Source organism: Hylobates moloch, unplaced genomic scaffold (assembly GCF_009828535.3).
Source record: "Hylobates moloch isolate HMO894 unplaced genomic scaffold, HMol_V3 SCAFFOLD_6, whole genome shotgun sequence".
In the NCBI taxonomy this organism is placed as follows: domain Eukaryota; kingdom Metazoa; phylum Chordata; class Mammalia; order Primates; family Hylobatidae; genus Hylobates; species Hylobates moloch.
Window position 1 is genome coordinate 134,808,459 of NW_026652281.1, and position 21,294 is coordinate 134,829,752.

The 21,294-nt window shown below is 37.0% G+C and overlaps 2 protein-coding genes across 3 annotated transcripts in view; one reads left to right on the forward strand and one right to left on the reverse strand.

Annotated features, from left to right (window-relative positions):
* The window catches only part of LSM11 (LSM11, U7 small nuclear RNA associated), a 66,582-nt gene that overhangs the window by 36,154 nt on the left and 9,134 nt on the right, over window positions 1-21,294 (forward strand). The gene's annotated exons all lie outside the window — the stretch shown is intronic.
* Window positions 2,434-21,294, reverse strand: part of CLINT1 (clathrin interactor 1) — a 76,130-nt gene continuing 57,269 nt past the window's right edge. The window contains exons 9-12 of one of the 2 annotated variants that reach the window (XM_032158503.2): window positions 13,535-13,609; window positions 10,015-10,307; window positions 7,635-7,785; window positions 2,434-6,272 (exon numbers count right to left, since the gene is read on the reverse strand). In XM_032158503.2, coding sequence (XP_032014394.1) covers window positions 5,926-6,272; window positions 7,635-7,785; window positions 10,015-10,307; window positions 13,535-13,609 — 866 coding nt within the window. In that variant the 3' untranslated portion in view covers window positions 2,434-5,925. Of the gene's footprint in view, window positions 6,273-7,634; window positions 7,840-10,014; window positions 10,308-13,534; window positions 13,610-21,294 lie in introns of both variants that reach the window. The other variant, XM_032158502.2, reaches the window with a different exon arrangement.

Sequence of the window (21,294 nt, forward strand, 5' to 3'; positions counted from 1 at the left end):
AGGGACCTGTCCTAGGAAAGGTGGCTTTCATAACTACCTTGATCTCTCAGTCAGTCTCAGTTTCCTTGTCTATAACAAGGAAATAATAAGTGTCTTAACTTTTTGGCTTAGAGTTATTGTGAAAATCAGGCAAGAAAAGAGTGTGAATCCACTCTGTAAGCTGTAATATGCAAATGCAAGTTATCACTATTTGAAATACTCAATTTGCATATAAAAACGGTCCCTTAGATACAAACAATTCATATCTTTCACACATAAATGAACTATTAATGCATTTCAGGTTAAATAGTGAATATATCAAATCAATATTACCAATTTTCCATTCAAGTTTCTTAAAGCCCAAGTAGAGTGAGCCCTATTCTATATGACAAGTATGGCAAGGAAAGCAAAAGGGGCCTTCAGAATATTCCATTTCTGGTGGTGATAGCCCCCTCTGGGGAACTTTTGAGGAAAATAATTATCTCAGCACGCCAAACACATTACTAACATGGTCCTTGCCTATCTCCCTGATTCCACTCCTTTTATGCAGAGCTCCAGCTACCCTATGAGCTTCTCTGGTAGCTCTTTCTCCACAAGGAGTCCTCACACGTGGAGTTCTCCGTGGCCGAACGACACTCTCTCTGGCTTAGCATGGTTGTCCCCTTCTCATCATTCTTCAGATCTCTGTGTAAAAGCTCCCTTCTCAGAGGGGGCATCTGGAGTGATCCCACCTAAATTAGGCCTCTGCTCCTATTCTTTTCTAACAGCACCATGACTAGCTCCTTCAGAACACTTAACACCTGTCACACTTCCATGTGATCTTACAGGTTAGTTTCTATTCCAGTTAGCGTAACACGTAACACAACTATAAAACTATAAAATCAGTAGACATGCACTGTGTACCAGAAGAAATCATCTCAAAAACTGCGCAAATGCTATGTCACCAATTTTTCATATTCAGAATCCAGGGGGGCAAATCTCATGTGACAGGCATTTTGCTGATGACTGGTGAAAGGAAAAGCTAAATTCTTTGTACCTCAAGCAGGTCATCTTATAACCAGAAAAAATCAAGTAAATGGATACATAGTATACTAGGGAATCATCTTGTCTGATAATTCTCCATAGTTGCCGTTGCCAAGCCAGAATGGGGACCACTGAGGGGCCCTGCGACCATTCCTAGAAGTTGCAAGTTCCAACCTTTTCCAACCACCTACCCTTGAGACCAGACTTGTTTCATAAACTTCCTCCAAAATAACATATCACAGCAGGTTGAATGCAGAAACAAGTAAAAGAGCCCAGCTACATTCTATTATGTTGGTGCAAAAGTATCTGCAGTTTTCCCACTGAAATGCCAAAAACCACAATTACTTTTGCACCAACCTGATATTATGTCAGGTGTGAAAGAGATTCGCAATAATATACAACAATGCCGCTGTTCTCAGAAATTTTTATTTTGGAAAATATAGCTTATAAAATTGCAGTTTGTTAACATGTAATAATGGGTTATTGTGAAACCAATGAATAATTTTAAAGCTTTGCACTTTATATTTCAAATACAGTAAATATTGATAGATGCAACCCATGTAAATAACAGCGCCTTGAAGTCCTCAGTTTTTAAGGGTGTAAAGAGGGATCTGAGACCAAAATGCTCCATAGACCAACAGTTAGCACTCTTACTTCATTACAAAGTAGAAAAAAGTGTGCTTGGAGCATTTAAAGACCACAACTGCAAGATGTACAGTTAAGAAAAATCAGGCCAGGTGTGGTGGCTCATGCTTGTAATCCTAACACTTTGGGAGGCCAAGGCGGCAGGATCACTTGAGCTCAGGAGTTCGAGACCAGCCTGGGCAACCTGGTGGGACCTTGTTTCTATTAAAGAAAGAAAGAAAAGAAGAAAAATCAAATGGAAAGGAAAAGTAGGATTTCATAGTTCATAATTCAGTTATTTAAAATGCCATTTAAAGAACAGGAAACAAAACCCACTTTTGCCCTTCAGGGCTTCAAATCCCTGGGAAGGTACACCTTCAATTGGCCATGTGCTGATTTGCCGCCCATTGGGGTAAGCAAGCCCAGAGGAAAGGGCTGCGGTAGCTACTCATGGCTCCATGGGAACAATGTATTAGGAAACGCTGCCATTTAATAAAGAAGGAAGACACACAAGAATTAAGGTCGTAGGCTGGGCAGGATGGCTCACAACTATAATCCCAGCACTTCGGGAGGCTGAGGCAGACTAATTGCTTGAGCCCGCGCGTTCAAGGCCAGCCTGGGCAAAATAGGGAGATCCTGTCTACTAAAATTAAAAATTTAGCCAGGTGTGTGGCACACACCGGTAGTTCCAGCTACTTGGGAGGCTCATGCGTAAGGATTGCTTGCGCCCGAGAAGTTAGGGCTGCGACGAGCCGTGATTGTGCCACTGCACTCCAGCCTGGGTGACAGAGCAAGACCTTATTTCAACAACAACAAAAAAAGGAATTAAGGTCATAGTGAGTTAAAAAATCCTTTCATGGATTTCATTTAGTCTTTATATCTGATTGCTCATCTGGGTATTAGAAGAATAGCAAGATCAGTCAACAAAACTGCAAGTCAATCAATTAAAAAACTGATCTCTATAGCTTGTAAAAGTGGAGAACATTCTAATGAGAATTGTGTGGCAAATCTTATACTAAGAGCTCACTTTAATAGCTCTCTGCCTCACATCTAAACTAATGTGGTAAGAAATGACTCAATACATTCACAGAACAATTCATTTACAATTTCCTTGACAGTTAAAAAAAAAAAGTGGAGTTAAATTCATGCAGCTAGTAAAACCCCTTAATTAGAAACCAACTTACAAGTCTCTCAGGCTTTCTTTACTATACTCTGCTTTTAGGAATAAAACAAGAATATGAACTTTTGAATTTGCTGTGTAAATTGACATGTGAAGTGTTTAGCACAGTGACTGGCACAAAGAAAGTTGCTGATATGTAAGCATTTACATAAAGAATGGGAGGCAGAAGAACATGCACTGCACATATGCCAGTGCTGGTGGACCTCACTCATTTAATTATCCAACGTTTCAAGACTTAAGTTCATTTTGGAAAAAATGAGGGCCCAGAGAGGTCAGGTAAATTCTCAAGGTCATGCAGACGGTGGGTAATTGAAACGTGCTTCCCAGCACATGGTCTTCCCACAATGCAGTCAGGGCTGTCTTCAGGAGAGCTGAAACACACAGCATTTACCTCAGAAATCCATTTAATATAAGCTGTGCTCCATGCTTAGTATAGATTTAGCTGTATTTCCTAATGTCTCAGCTAGGAAACTATACCACCGTGCTTTATCTTCAAAATGAGACACTGCAAAGTTCAGAAAGATGGCAAATTCTTTAATTCATCTGCCAAAACCTCTTTCATAAATAAATTTGAGAGAAAAAAAGTACTGACCCTTCCCTCCAAATACAACTATGGCCTCAACTTGCTAGTGATTACCCTCAAACCAACAGTATTATGGTTATCATTCAGGCAATTAAAAAAAAAAAAGGAAAAATCTAACCAAAGTACTATTTAAAAACAGTGTATATGGTTCTTGAAGACATCAGAGAAGTGGAAAAAAAAAAACAAAACCCTAGAGGGAAGGAAACAAAAATGAATCTGGAGTGGCCGTGTAGACTCACCATACATAAATTGCTGGAACAGTATTAACTTTCCCCTCACGCCATTAGGCAGAATAAAAAATTGATACAAGCAGAAAAACTTTGGTTGAAGAAGGAAAGGGGTACAGGATGGGCTGAAGGAAACCCAATAATGAAAGAAAGGAAGAGTATTTTCTTCCCAACTCCGAATGATTTGCGGGTATTTGTGCCTTTCTTCAAGTATAACTTAGTAACCCCTTCGGAGACAAATCATTAAACTGGACAGACATTCAGTGAGACAACTGTTGTTTTTCTCTTTCATGGGCTCTGAAAGAAAAATACTGATAAGAAACTATAGGTTGAAGTTCAAAAAAAAAGAAGATATAATGTAGGAGGGCATGATACAGAAAATGCTTTAGAGGTCAATCTGATTAGAAAAAGAATTAAAACACAAAGGTTCAGATAAACATTTACTTCGTCTAAGAACCATACATATTTGAGAAAGTGCAGATATACTTCTTAAAGAAAAAATTTTACTTAAGATTATAGGTTTTAAATATCAAGGACCATATTCTACTATGCTGCCACCAGAGGTTGGCTTGATTGCTCTGAAGTAACAACACTTGAAAGCTCCTATTCTTTGAAACTAAGTTAAACACACTGAATTGTTGAAAGATTAAAAACCGCAGTCAGCTAATTACACTCACTCTCATCTCTTATTCAGCAAATGAATCACTTTTCATTACCACTTAGCTGAAGTACATGAATTTCTGCCTAATTAGAAATGTTGTAGATGGAACATTAGCAAGAATGGAGCAGGTCAGGATATCTTTGCTGCTTCATTTTTAATTCCTAACAGTAGAGTCTGATAGGAAAGAATAGAGAAGTCATTAAATAATTTTAAATTATTTATAAAAATTACTTTGCCCAAATTATAATTATTTTTTCCCCAAATGGTCTCAAATGTCTAACAGAATAAAAAGCAGTTCAACATTGATTTTAATGAACATTTTAATGTTATGTATAACAGATTATGAATATAATGGAAATAAAGTTTTATCAATTTAATAAAAAAATTTTCAACATAACATGGGGAGGTAATAATTTGATATCTATATTATAGTATTTATTTTGAAAAATATTCCCAGCTTGAGGGTAAAACAATTAATTTTGCATTCCAAACTCTAGAATCATGATTTTCATGTGAGCTTAACGCAGAATTACAGCAGAAAAACAAAAACATTTTAATTAATTTCCTTTGTCATTAAATCAATAAAACCTTTGACTGCTACAGGTCTCCTTTAATAATATATATTTAACTCCTCTATTGGAACCATATTGCTAATGCTGTATTATATACACTCAAAACCAAAACAAAACAAATACTGTATAAAATCTGAAAGCAAACATTGAGTTGTAACATTTATATTTAAGGTTTTAATGGATTTTTACCTTTGCAGACACCCAAAAAAAAAAAAAAATAAATATTTTTCTGACTGTTCCTGACTTAAATGATGGCCACAGGGATAAACACGGAAGGAAGCCTTGCCAAGTTAATCACTGCAAATTGTAAATAATGACTGCTAAAAACAAACAGAAGTTTTTTTCTTTTAAAGGAAACCATAGAGCAGTCCTGAAAAAAAATTTTTCCTAGTTCTGCACAGGATAATTACAGCAGAAGACATGGGAAAAGTCCCATAGCGATCACCAATTGCTTAAAGAGGTTTTGTTACAATAAAAATTTGGATAGTATAATAGCAGTGTTGCTGGAACATTAGCAAAAGTATATACATTCCAGTTACCTTTGATTTAGCCATAATCACATATGTATGCTTTTTTTTTGGACAAAAATATATATTTTTATAAAAAACTGATCATCCAACTTTAATGATTTCATATATGGACTCAAGAGTGGTAGTAAAAGGAACAGACCCAATTATGACAAGGCGATCCAGGGACAGAAAAATCAAGTTCCTCAGGAAAAGAAAGTATAAAATTAGAGATTCAAACACATTTATTCAGCCCTATTCCAGTCTTCCCACAAATTATGCTGTTAAATGGGCTCTTCAATTGATAAAGGCTTTCAACGGTCTCACCACCCATTTGTGGTCTATTCTCACTGGAAAAATTGATTCTGACTGCCTCATCTGAAGTGCTCTTGCCTGGCCCTCTGAAATACTGGATATTTCATTTTTATAAAACAGCCTTTTTGGTTCTTTATGTAGATTTACTTTAATTACTTGATAAAAGAAAGGGTAGTTGATTAGCATTTTCCATCCCAACATCACCTATCTGCACAGCTAAAAATTCTTCATTCAATCTGCTTCTTTTACAGTCTCTTATTTGCTAAAATTGGCGAAATTTGCAAAGGCATCTTGCTTGGGTTGCACAGTTCCAGAAGTCATGGCTATGTTGGGCATGCCCATTCCCATTGTGCCTGTCAAGCCCATCCCAGCAGCGGACATCCCTATGTTCATGTTCATGCCCATCATGCTCTGGTTCATCATCGGAGTATTTCCAAGAGGGGCCATTCCCATGGTGCCAGTCATCACATTGGGCATGCTCATAGGCATGGGTCCCCCTATCAAAGCATTAGTTTGGGGCCGGACAGGAAGCATGTTTGATGGAGAACTGAGGTTCACAGCTCCAAAACTTTGAGTCATCACATTCATAGGCTGCTGCATATCTACCAGAAGAAAACAGACAGAAGAACTTTACCACAATAAATTCTTAGGTTCATAGAACAGAGAACTAATAACTTCTTGACCATTTATACTTCTTTAGCCCCAATAAAATTCCTTTACAGTGATTTTATTAGAAATCAATTACTCTGCACTGGTTCCTCTTGAGAAATATATTCAGTGACTTGGCTCTGGTTCCCCAATGATGTAGAAACAGTAAGAGTAGACTGGGGAAAAACAGCCAACTTAAAAACATTCCTACAAAACCTATTGTTAAATCCTACTTAACAAGTTGTCAAGAGCTAGTGTGTATCAAAAATCTTAAAAAAGTTTATATCCTTTGACTTATTCTATTTTTATTACATTCTATTAAAAAAATCAGAAGTATGAAGATTTATACAAAAATCTTTAAAAAGTTTATATCCTTTCACTTATTTTTAGAACATTCTATTAAGAAAAAAACAGAAGTATGACGATTTATACAAAATCTTGATTTATAATAACAAATAGCTGGAAACAACTGAAATAATTAGCAAGGGAAATCATATACTAATATAACTATCAAGAGCTAATCATCATTTTCCTAAGAATATTATTCAACACAGGGAAAATGATAACTTAATGTTGAATAAGAAACAATATAGAGAGAATGATCCCAAGCATTAAAAATATGCTTAGAAAAGATGGAAAGCGGCTAGGCGCGCTGCCTCACGCCTGTAATCCCAGCACTTTGGGAGGCCGAGGCGAGTGGACCACCTGAGGTCAACAGTTCAAGACCAGCCTGGACAACATGGTGAAACCCTGTCTCTACTAAAAATACAAAAATTAGCCAGGTGTGGCGTTGCATGCCTGTAGTCCCAGCTACTTGGAAGGCTGAGGCAAGGAATTGCTTAAAATTGGGAGGTGGAGGCTGCAGTGAGCTGAGATCGCGCCACTGCATTCTAGCCTGGGTGACAGAGCAAGACTCCATCTCAAAAAAAAAAAAAAAAAAAAAAGAAAACACAGAAAGAAATATGTATTAACGGTAATTACCCCTCAACAGCAGAATCAGATGATTTTTGTTTGTCCATCGTATTTGCCTATATTTAAAAAAAATCTGTACAGCAAATTTTTATTTTAGTGATCAGGTCCTTAAAACTCTCCACAATACAGTAAATGTTATCAGGCCAAGAATAGAATATAAAGTAATTCAATGTGCCAGGAGGAATATCCAGTAAATATTATGTGAAAATATCTTAAGTGAACAGGCATTTCGTTAACTGTTACAATTTATGTGATATATTTTTATTTATAGTTTGAAGTAGTCCTGGCATTAAGGCAAAAGACTGCAAGTACACAAAGAAGTGGGACGTCTTAAGGTAACTTACTCTGTTGCTGAATCATTGTATTCAGTGATGGCTGCTGGGGTTTGGAAGGCTGCATACCAGGTAGTAAGTTGTCTAGGCTGATGTTTACACTGGGGTCAGACCAAGTAGAGGGCAAGGTTTTGCTGACTGATTTCTGGACCATATCTGTATTCTGATTATAGAGAGGATTAGGCTTCTGCAGCACTGTGCTAACATTTTGCAAAGGCTGGAAAATAGAAAAATTGCTCTAAAAATTAAGCATCTGTTCTATAAAAATTATCAGATGGCAATTTAATCACAACAACGAACTTCTGAAACAAAAAGAACCACTAATGTTCTATGCTAATGTCTTCAATATCCTGAATCATTAGTTTCCCAAAGAGGTTCCTCTGAAGTAGCTTCCCAAAGAGGTTCCTCTGAAGTCCCAATCAGGTTTGAGGTAGATAAAACCAACAACTTACCTACACTAACAATTATTCTCCCATCACTCAAAGTCTAGAAGCTACCATCCCTGGCAAATGCCTAGGGGAACTACCAACTTTAGGTTAGTATAGCTTTAAGGAGATACACAAGTGGAAATTTATTCTTTCAAAACAGAATTCAGAGGCCAGGCGCAGTGACCTATGCCTGTAATCCCAGCACTTTGGGAGGCTGAGGTGGGCAGATCAATTGAGGTCAGAAGTTCAAGACCAGCCTGGCCAACAGAATGAAACCCCATCTCTACTAAAAATACAAAATTAGCCAGGCATGGTGGCACACACCTGTAGTCCCAGCTACTTGGGAGGCTAAGGCAGGAGAATCGCTTTGAACCAAAGAGGTGGAGGTTGCAGTGAGCAGAGATCGTGCCACTGCACTCCAGCCTGGGCGACAGAGCGAGACTCTGTTTCAAAACAACAAAACAAAACAGAATTCAGGATATGATGTCTCACATTATACAAGGATATAAGGCAAAACCATCAAAAAGCAATTTATATTTCACATATCCTGACTGAAATTTCCCTGTTCTGTGTATACTTTTACTACCTAAAGTGAGCAACACTAACTGAACTGATTAGTATATGGACCAATGTAGGAGAAAGAAGAAATCCAGGAGAAAGAAGCAGAGGTTCCTAGTGGTTATTGAGGATAAATGTGAAAAGGACAGAAAAAAGGAACAGGAAGAGGAAGAATAATTAAAAATGTACCAATGCAAAGAATTACGACAGTTACAATTAAGACTGCAAATAAAGTAGACTGACTTTATGCTTAACTCATACATTAGGTCTTATTTCTGTTATACAGAGCAGTCACCTTTCTACTTCTTTCTTCTTTTCCTTCATCCTAATACCCCAAAGATGAGAATCTACACATTAAAATGAGTGATTAGCATCATAAACACATATTCTCAATAGTTTGAGTCAAAAATAGCAAGTTCCTGGTACCATTCAGACACATATTTTCCAAGCCTGCACTTGTTTGAATTCTAAGCTAGTACTAGGTAATTCGGATTTAACTATTAAATAGTGAATTAAGAAGCTCCCATTTTGGTTGTTTTTCTTTATGAAAATGAAAGTTGAAAGATGAGCCTATAAAACATTTATATAATGTAGAGCAGGTCCAGAATTGGGAAGAACATTCACCATTCGAGAGAATGATTTTCCATATTAGCAATAATTATTTACAACCAATGAATGATATTTCTTTAGGGACATGACCAGAAATTTTACTAAGTGGATACTTGCCATGAGTGAAACAATATCTCTATTTCTTTTTCTTTTCCCTTTTTTTTTTTTTTTTTGAGACAGAGTCTCACTCTGTTGCCCAGGCTGGAGTGCAGTGGCGCGATCTCAGCTCACTGCAAGCTCCACCTCCTGGGTTCACGCCATTCTCCTGACTCAGCCTCCCAAGTAGCAGGGACTACAGGTGCCTGCCACCATGCCTGGCTAACTTTTTGTATTTTTAGTAGAGACTGGGTTTCACTGTGTTAGCCAGGATGGTCTCAATCTCCTGACCTCGTGATCCACCCACCTCAGCCTCCCAAAGTGCTGGGATTACAGTGGTGAGCCACTGCGCCTGGCCTATTTCTTTTTCTTAAAGACAATTTAAAAAAACTATCAAATACCAATTTGTTATAACAATAAATTTTTGCCATGTTCCTCCTCTGTACAAAGGCACCATGTTTGGCTTTACAGTGACTACAAGATGGGGAAGACGGTCTTGCCTTCCAGAATGCAAATGACTACGCTAGGGGAGAGTATAAGGTAAATGAAATGTGCAAACGCGTATATATACACACACAGACACATGTTCATACACATAAAAAGGACTTGCTTATTCTTGTTTTACACTAATCTATCATTAGATGAGTTAGAGCATCTCAAAGATTATAAATAACAAATTCCAAGGGAACCAGACAACTTACCTGTGATCTTGACATAGGCAAACCAAGTCCCACGGTATTAGTGCTCATCATAGAGAAATTCATACTCTGGGAAGATGTCATGGTTGCCTGGGATGAGCCCATAAGATCAAATGGGTCTGAAGAATTCGAGGCAGGAGGAGGTGGGCCTAGAGCTGATTGGGAGCCACTAACAAGTTCTACTGCTGGCTGTGAGGCACTGCCAAAGAACTCGCCACCGGAAGCAACAGGGCCTGATGGGGCTTGGTTGAAGGCACTCCAGTCACCAAAGTCTCCATTCCCACTTGTTGCTGTTACTAAGACAGAAATAACTCTAAGGGTAAGAAACTTCATGAAATGCACAGAACAAATATAACAATCTATGAACCGAAACAAATTAGAGCTGATCTGAGTCCCCCCAGATTAACATCTGCAGGTACCATCTCCATCTGGACAGTATTCTTTCTCATGAATATTACATGAGAGTTAACGAGGTGGCAAAGAAAAAACAAACCTCCCAAATATAAAGTAAAATCCATCTCTTGGCAGCTCTGTAGGTGACACATTGAATTTACCATAAAAAAAATGGCCAGGCATGGTGGCTCATGCCTGTAATCCCAGGACTTTGGGAGGCCGAGACAGGTGGATCACAAGGTCAGGAGATTGAGACCATACTGGCTAGCACGGTGAAACCTTGTCTCTACTAAAAATACAAAAAAATTAGCTGGGTGTTGTGACACACGCCTGTAGTCCCAGCTATTTGGGAGGCTCAGGCACAAGAATCACTTGAACCCGGGAGGCGGAGGTTGCAGTGAGCTGAGATTGTGCCACTGTACTCCAGCCTAGGTGACAGAGCAAGACTCCGTCTAAAAAAAAAAAGAAGAATTTCTCACTTATTTGGCCATACTTCCACTGACAATACAAGGGCTATAATCTTAGCACATTGCCTGCTTCAACTGGGACCATTTATTTACAATCAAAGAGAGGAGGAAAACTCATGTAATATTAAAAAACACAACCAAGCCAGAAACAAGCAAAACCCTATCATTACACTTTGCAAGTTTAAGGTTGAATGCATAAAATCCATACTCTTAATCACTACAGTCTTATCAATTTACCTCTAATCAATTTTTATACTGAAAGGAACAAATAAATATGAATAAATGGAAGTTGAAAAAGCAAAATGTGAAGAAAGAGTTACATAAAAACTGTCATCTGAAAGCAAATAATAAGTGTGTATCTTCCAAGTTAACACCATCTCTTTGCACTCCATGTTCATTTACAACTTGGAAATACATTTTGTCTAGCCTAAAAAGTGACCAACCACTACAATACCATGTCTCATTATGCTAAATATCAAAAGAGAATAATAATAAGGTGAAGTCTTTAAAATTACATTCTTCTATTACCATATTAAAATGTAGGCACCCTTGAAAGAGAAAATAATTCACTTAGAAACTCCAAGTTCTACTAACAATTTAATATAAAAATTGGGCTAATTTCTTTACCTCAGGGTTTTACTAATACATGTCTTTGATCTTTTTTTTTTTTAAGTGACTGCATTAAGAGTTTTACAGTTAAGTTCTAGATATTAAACAATTTAAACTAAGTAAGGCTGCTGGATCGACGTAAACTTTTATGCTGATTTTCTACGTGCTTGATCTATAATGCAGAATATGAATGGAAACTGGGGCAAAATGTGTTGCCCCACCTGAAAAGTTCATATCTGAAATGATTAAACATGGGAGGAAAAGATTTCTAGTGGGGCATATATTATTCAGAAATGATTAATCATTGTTGCAATGGTTTCGGCCCCCTGCGTAGTGGTGGTCAGGTTATATTAATCACATGCATACAGACGAAGAGATGTATCTCTTAGGCAACATTAACATATTCAAATTATTTGCATAGTAGGCAACTTTATATACATAAAAACTTTGAGAATTAGACAGGGAAGCTGTAAAATAAGGGTAACATTTACCTTCCCTTTGGTTTGCCTAAAGTAAACCCTTAGAGGGCATAATCTTACTTTCAAAATGAAGCAGAAAATTATTCAACAATTCCAGTTTCTGGAAAATACTTGGAATTTACAAAAATAAGTAGTCAAAATAACCCCAAACCATTTTACAAGCTATGTATCTTTTTTCCTAACTCCTCACAAACCTAACCAAATATTATTAAATATAAATTTTAATCCAGTTTAATATAACAGCAATAGATTATGTGACTTGTGATGAGTAACAACACTAACTCAGTTAAATTACATCTTTTCTCCCTGCCTCACCTCATGTTTAAGATTCTCATAGCTAAATTTTAAAAATATTCTCAAACTTCAGACTGACCAGATTTTATAAAACAAATACCACAACCTCTTCACAACCTTAAAAAAAAATTAAAAGGACACTTAATAATGAATGTAGCCCCTATTCTATTAGGTTGGTGCAAGAGTAACTGCGACAATTGCACCTAATACATACCTCTATAGACACTATCCTCAAAAAGAACCATGACAAGTAACACTGTTCCCAGTTTTAGAAAGATGAAGGCTCAGAGGCTTTCATAAAGTTAAACAGCTACCATATGGCAGGGGTAATAAGATAAAAATATTAATTAAAAAAAGAAATAGGCCTTTCACCTCAATCCTTGATGTTTAAGCCCATATTCTGTTTGAATGCTGTTTGTTTTAAAATTCTATTCTAATAAAGAATGAGGCCGGGCGCAGTGGCTCACGCCTGTAATCCCAGCACTTTGGGAGGCCGAGGCGGGTGGATCACGAGGTCAGGAGATCGAGACCATCCTGGCTAACACAGTGAAACCCCGTCTCTACTAAAAATACAAAAAATTAGCTGGGCGAGATGGCGGGCGCCTGTAGTCCCAGCTACTCGGGAGGCTGAGGCAGGAGAATGGCGTGAACCCAGGGGGGCGGAGCCTGCAGTGAGCCGAGATTGCCCCACCACCCCCCAGCCGGGGGGGCCACAAGGACCCCCCCCCCCCAAAAAAAAAAAAAAAAAAAAAAAAAAGAATGAGAAAGTTTTGCCTGAGGTTCAACTGCTCATTTTAGGATATGTCAAAATGAAGTTCAGTTATTTTTCACATAAATGCTTTTAAGGCATCTAAATTAAGAAAGGAATGCATTTTAGTAAGATAGTTGGCCTGATCCCAATGTTCCTAACTTTCGTTCATGAAAATCATAAGCTAAACTAAACATAAACTATAATATTCTTGCTGCTATTAAATAAAATGAGATGATACAGAGATACTCACATCCTCCTTTCCCTTTCAAAAAAGCTAAACGAGAGTCACCTATGAATACGGGCAATTTTCTTTAGATGTACCTGAGTAGTCTGTGACCAAAATAATTCATCTGGCAAATTTAAGGCATCTGCCCAATAAAATACCTTGCGAATAAATTCTTTAGGAATTATGAATTATGAATACTACAAGGAGAAAAACGACAGAAAGAAGCTGACTTGGGGGGAATGGGAGTTGTTTTTAATAACCTTTTCACCACCCTAGACTTCTGGCCAATCAAATCGAATCATACCTTGGGAAGGGAAACTGCCTGATGCAGCAGCTGAGCCAAAGTCAGCAAATCCTCCGAATAAATCAGCTGATCCTCCTAGAAGTTAAGAAAAAGTGAAAATTGTCAGAACTAGAGAAAAATTGTAAATAATTTCTGGAGGCCATTTTAGTGCCACACAAAAAGTATCTACTATTAGAGGCCCAGATGCCTCATAAAAGCTAAAGCTAGTCTGTTGACCTAGATTTTCATGTCACTATGTTCCCTATGAGCTACCATAGACTCTTTTCCCTTCCTCAGTCCTGTATCTAGTAAGATAAATGACACTGTATCTGTGGTTAAAATTATCTCACTAATATTTCACGAGCATAATGTGGAAAGAATACAACTTATCTAGCCAATTATGCTCTTTATAAGGAGTCTTCAATGGATTCTAAAACCTGAGTAAAATCCTGCTGGGGAATAAGATATTCACAAGACAAGTAAATAAAATGCAGGATCCTTGATTGGACCCCGGATTTTTTTTTAATTGCTATCCTGAAATGACAGAATTGAGACACTAGGGAAATCTGAATGTGGTCTGTATATTAACAATACTGTTTTAATGTTAAATCCCAAGTATGATTATATCACAATCATAAAGGAGAATGTCCTTGTAAAGAGATATAGGCTGAAGTATTTTAGGGGCAAAATGTCATGACTGCAACTTCCTCTCAAATGATACAGATGAACAAACAGTACACAACAAACAAATAAAATGAACGAGAGAGAGAGAGATAAAGAAAATGGGGCAAATTTTCTGTACGTTTGTAATTTTTAAAAATAAAAAGGGAAAAGATGAAGTCCACTTCTATAAAATCATTTTAGAGTCTGGTGTGGTGGCTCATGCCTGTAAATCCCAGCACTTTGGAAGGATGAGGCAGCAGGATCGCTTGAACCCAGGAGTTGAGAGATCAGCCTGGGCAATATAGTGAGACCTCGTCTCTACAAAACCTTAAAATATTAAACTGAGCATGGTGGTGCGCGGCTGTAGCCCCAGCTACTCGGGAGGCTGAGATGGGAGGACTGCTTGAGCCCAGGAGGCAGAGGTTGCAGTGAGCCAAGATTTCTGCGCTCCAGATTGGGCAACACAGTGAGACGCTGTCTCAAAAAAACAACAAACAACAAAACAAAACAAAACAATTATTTTAAGCAGAGAGAGGGAGAAATATCAATACAATAGTTTTGGTGGACGTTTTCCCCTGTAGTGTTTACTCCATAAAAGAGTAAATACTTGTATTTTGTATTTTTAATGCATGGAAAAAAAATAGCTTTTTTGCTACTTCTAGATAGGTGTTTTTAAAAGGGTAAGACCCAAATTATAAGTCTGCAGATCAATCTCTGTGTGCGTAACATTACGTTCTGACATAAAATTTTATTTGTAAATACATGGGTAAGAATATTTACTTTTACCTATAATTTCAATTATAACATTATTTCAAGTTGTAATATTCCTTTTCTTCTCAACTTTGGTGAAATAGACCAATATCCGAAACTTTAAATAGTTGTCCTTATTTTTGTCTGTCCTTAAAGATTTCACCTCTTAATAGTCACAACCTTAGAAGTCTACAGCAGTTCAATGATGGTGCTTTTAGTGTTATGTGAACATTATATGTGTTACATCACAGCTGCTTAGTCCGCAGTGCTTAGAAACTAGCCAGGTGGGACTGGAACATCTGGGCTGCACTCAAAACACCACCAGGGACAGCTTCCAACATCTGGTGCCATTTCTGAATTGTCTTATCGCTGCAAGACATTCTGCCCCATCTGCTACACTCAACTGGGTTAATTAAACTAGAACCATCTCCCCTTCTTAATATATGGCCAACAGTAATAAAAGGAACAAATCAGTTTCTGATATGTGTGCACTTGGTATTTCTTTTTAATGCACACTTACTATAGTCGACTAGCAGCAGGCATAACTAATTCCTCATTTCTTCACCACAGATGCACATGCTCATATATATATATCTCCTCACTCACCAGTTGACTAATGCCAACCAAAGTGAAGGTGCTTCAATTCTATCTACACTACAGCTTAGTCTAATTTTTACTTCATCTAAAAGAGAGTATCACAGTGATCTGGTTTTCTCTTCCTTAAAGGTACATACATCATGATAAAATGTGACAAGGAACACAGAAGTTCAATGAGTTATATATGTTTAAACCATTTAAACAAGCACACATATTAATAAAATCTAGCAAGTAAATGAATGCTTCAAACAGCTGCTGCTTAATATTCATAAGTTTGTTTTCTGTAAAGTTCCTTTATGTTAAAAACATTGGTCAAGTATACTGTTGGGTAACAGAACGACAGTTAATCAATTAATATTAACGGATTTAAAAATTAAAGATTATTTTAATTTGCTTCACTTAAGCAGTGAATAAACATCAATATATAACTTATTATACCAAACGAGTTAGGAGTTAGGGATTTTCTTTTCTTTTTTTCTTTGTTTTTGAGACAGAGTTCCACTCGTCACTCAGGCTAGAGTGCAATGGTGCACTCTCAGCTCACTGCAACCTCCACCTTCTGCCTCCCAAGTAGCTGGGATTACAGGTGCCCGCCACCACGCCCAGCTAATTTTTTTATTTTTAGTAGAGACGGGGTTTTGCCATGTTGGCCAGGCTGGTCTCGAACTCCCGACCTCAAGTGATCTACCTGCCTCAGCCTCCCAAAGTGCTGGGATTACAGGCGTCAGCCACCGCCCCTGGCAGGGTTAGGGATTTTCAAATCTTATTCAGTCTAGGCTACAAAGAAAATTCATGTTGAGGATAAAAGCTGTAGATCACAACTTCAAACTGGCAAGAAATTTTATTTCTGACATATCCTGTATTTAGTATTTCAGATAATTACCTACCTTCTATCACCAAAACAGAAATTATATGATGTTCATAACTTATCTATAGCAAATAGTATTCCTCTCCATCTACATTACAGGGATTTTGATTTCAACATGAGTAGCTTAAGAATATTGGGAGCAAAAATTGGAAAGATGCATGTAAACTATTTTACAAATAGAAGTTGCCTTTCTCTGAAAATGTTTTTTCTCTCTGATCTTTTAAAGTGCCACATACTATGCTTTTACTGGTACTTTAAGAAATGTGATCTTCAACTTTGAAAACTGTCTCAAAAATTAAAAATCTCTTTATTTAGAAAATGTTTCTCTCTCCTAGGACTATCCATATCTATATGTGTGATATGCATACCAAATTCCACATTCATTTTCTATACTTAAGCATTTTCCCAGATAACTTCTATCTAAATTTATATTCTAAAGGGATATAAATAAGAGTCTACCAAAAATTGCTGCATGTGGAAGACTGCTAATTTTCACAACAAGTGCTATCCTTCAAGATTCCCACATGAGAACTGTCATTATAAATGAACCATTTCCATCTGCCTTTTCAGGGCAGCAAGGAGGTTATTTACAGTCACCAGCTGGGACCATGTATTTCCCAAAGCAATATTGCGAACAAGAAAATACAGCTAAACTAGACAGTACTTAAATGACAAATGGAAATTTTCTTTGACAAAAAAATTTAATCTAGATTACATTAAGATAAACTTTTGCATGAAGAATTCTTATACAACATTAAAGCAATGGCAAAGTGCAAAAAAATACGTAAATACATAACAAAGAATTATTATCTATAATACACAAGTTTTAGAATATCAATAAGGATGAATACTCCTAATAAAGAACATGAATAGATAGTAACAACTGGCCATAAAAATATGAAGTGTTCAAACTCAATCATCAATGCAAAATAAAATGAAATATTATTTTCTCTTTACCAAACTGAAAAAGCTTTAAAAGGTGCTATTGTACTACAAAATTTTGGAAAAAATAAAAAAAACTAATGTCTAGAAAACAAGGGATTAACTGGCTAAATTATAATATAGTCACCCAATGTAAGATTATAAAGCAATGAAAAGTATTATAAAAGAATACCAACTATCATAAGAAAATGGTCATGAGGGCTGGGCACGGTGGCTCACGCCTGTAATCCCAGCACTTTGGGAGGCCAACGCAGGCAGATCACGAGGTCAGGAGATCGAGACCATCTTGCCTAACACAGTGAAACCCTGTCTCTACTAAAAATACAAAACAAAAAAAATCAGCCGGGCATGGTAGCAGGTGCCTGTAGTCCCAGCTACTCGGGAGGCTGAGGCAGGAGAACGGCGTGAACCCAGAAGGCGGAGCTTGCAATGAGCCGAGATCGGGCCACTGCACTCCAGCCTGGGCGACAGAGCAAGACTCCATCTCAAAAAAAAAAAAAAAAAGAAGAAAATGGTCATGAGATCTTAGGTGAAAAGCAGTTTATCAAAATATATAAATAAATGACTAAAACCCAGAAAAACCCAAACAAATGAAAAGTCATATCTAAAAGCCTGAAAAAGATTTGCCACATAATAAATGCTTAAATAACTACATTAATGGAATATGTAGAAAATGTATTTTAAAAAGATATTCACCGGATTAATACTTTATGTGTCTAAATTATGGTAAATCACTTGTTTTCCACCAAATTGAGCATGCATTACTTTTAATAATCAGTGAAAAAGAGAATATACTGAAAAAATTTTATTTTCAGGAAACTTAGTTTAAAACTAGAGACAACCCCTACTCAAATGATAAGTTAATGTAATAAGAATGGAACAAGGTGAGTATTTACGTGTTCATGTAAATGTCTTCAACTAACTAGCAATTACTGGGTACAAAGCAGCAGGTTCAAATGTAAATGTAATACACATTTTGGATTTGATATACCTTAATCCTTTTAAATGTTTCTTTTTAACTTAAAAAATTCAAAATATATTGCAAGTCATTTAAGTTCTATCTGTATTGATTATGCTGAATTTTCTCTTCAACCTCATTTATTGTACTAGAAATATCTAGTGTAACAGTATGTTAATCAAGACCTAAATTTCTTAATTACAAAGGGACAAAGGAGACAAGTTGGACTTCTTTTTAAAGAGATGAGATAAACTAAAAAAAGAAATGGGACAGTTTTTGGCATTCTATTTCTAATTGGCTTATTTTCTAAATATAGTCACACATTTCTCAAAGACAGAATGCATTGGGGCGTTAGGCAATTTTGTCATTATGCAAACATCATAGAGTGTACTTACACAAACCTAGTTAGCCTACTACATACCTAGGCTATAAGGTATAGCCTATTACTCTTTGACTTCAAATCTGTACATCATGTCACTATACTGGATACTGTAGGCAACTGTAACACAATAGAAAGTGGTTGTATATCTAAACATAAGAAAGGTACGGTAGAAATATAGTATTGTATATGGGACCATGGTCACATACTATGCAGTCCATGACTGTACTTTAAATTATTTTTCATTTCTTAAAATGTTTACTTAGCAATGTAGTTTATGTAAAAGCAATTGAAACACCACGTAAGTACAGGTTTTAAAAGAATATCACCACAATGGGACATTTATTAAGATATAAGATAGTCTCAAGTAAATCTTGATAGTTAGGTTTTACATATATACTTTTAAACTTGGTAAGATATTCTACAATGATTTTACCATATATACTTTTGAGAATGCTACTAAGAACATGTAATCACACACACACGAAAATCTGAACATTTTCTCAGAGGATATATTTAGCTCGTGACTGGTACAGATGCCACATCTGCTTAGCTTTACAGTTTGTGCCCACATTGCTTGCATGATGGTACTATTATAAATATGGGCACATCTGGTAAATGACACCCAAATGACATACCAAATAGCAATGTTAATATGGTGGATTCTTATACCTTCTCATGTGTAAGTGCTAAAGATTTAATGTCCAATTTCCTTTCACTGCTGAATTCAATTTAAAAGATATTATTAAAATATTTAAATAGAGATTGGGAGTAACTAAATTTATGTACTGATTGAAGAGGGAGCTGCACAAACTGGTTAAACATACAGTTTCAAATAGGAGATAGCTTTAATTTTAAAAAATCCTTCTAATATCAATCTCTATTAGTTGCTTTTAATTAAGATAAAATAAACTTTAAGGCAAGAAACCTTCTAGATTTCATTCAAACTTTCTCAGTTACTATACTAATATCAGTTGCTACTTCTATTTAATTAGTCAAACTACTGTTTGCACTGGAGAAGACAAACCACTCAAAGGTTCCTTGTCAAGTAAAGGAAGCATGTTGGTATTTAATAATTCTCTCTGTTCAAAGCAATCTTGATGTCACGGAGGAAAAGTTACATCCACCCATCTGACCTTCCTAGTTAATTCTTCTCTGATTGCTCCATTAAAACTTTCCACAGATGCATGAAAGGGGCCCTTTAAATATTTCATGCCAGGAAGTCCAAAATAGTTGATATTCTGTGACACTATATCTGTATTATATGACTACATGCTAACTACTAGTTAATTCTACAGTTCAAATCTTAAACATATAAAAATACATCACATAAGTTGTTACACAACTAATGTAGCTGTCTGTAACCTTGGGCATTACAGTCCAAGTTTAAAGAATAATTTTAGGAACAGTTTGCAGTTACAGAAAAAAGGGAAAGGGAATTGAAAAATTTCAGAAAGTAGGCCGGCCGGGCGTGGTGGCTCACGCCTGTAATCCCAGTACTTTGGGAGGCCAGAACAGGTGGATCACCTGAGGTCAGGAGTTTGAGACCAAGCTGGCCAACATGGACAAACCCTGTCTCTACTAAAAATACAAAAATCAGCTGGGCGTGGTGGCACATGCCTGAAATTCCAGCTACTCGGGAGACTGAGGCAGGAGAACTGCTTGAACCTGGGAGGTAGAGGTTGCAGTGAGCCAAGATTGTGTACTGCACTCTAGCCTGGGCGACAAGGGCAAAACTCTGTCTCAAAAAAAAAAAAAAAAAAAAGAAAAGAAAGAAAAGAAAGTAGGTCAAACCAGATGTCTGGGCCAGGTGCAGTGGCTCACACCTGTAATCACAGCACTTCGGGAGGCCGAGGCAGGCAGATCACCTGAGGTCAGGAGTTCGAGACCAGCCTGGCCAAAACAGTGAAACTCTGTCTCTACTAAATATACAAAAATTAGCCAGGCATGGTGGCAGGTGACTGTAATCCCAGCTACTCGAGAAGCTTAGGCAAGAGAATTGGTTGAATAAAGTTCATGCCTAGTCCAAGAATTTTAACATAGTAGGTAAAGGAGGAAATAACAGAGGGCTTTATATTATATTAATTATACTAAACTATCAATGAAAAGTAATTTCCATCACAGACTTACATTTAAATGTTAAAGTTGTTTTTTTTTTTTTTTTTTCTTGAGAGAGTCAAAAAAGAATCACCCCAGCTGGAGTGTAGTGGCATGATCTCAGCTCACTGCAAACTCCACCTCCTGGGTTCAAGCGATTCTCCTGCCTTAGTCTCCTGAGTAGCAGAGATTACAGGTGCCCATCACCATGCCAAGCTAATTTTTGTAGTTTTAGTAGAGATAAGGTTTCACCATGTTGGCCATGCTGGTCTCGAACTCCTGACCTCAGGTGATCCGCCTGCCTCAGCTTCCCAAAGTGCTGGGATTACAGGTGTCAGCCACTGCGCACAGCTGCAATTCGGCTTTGAAAAATCATTACACACAACTGGGAATAATACATTTACTTTGCACATGAGTCATACCCCCATCTTACTGTCTACATTTTAATGTGAAACGAACTTTGGCTTGGAAAGACTGTCTTTAAACAGAAGTTGTATTTGTTAAGCTACTTTGACACGTCATACAAT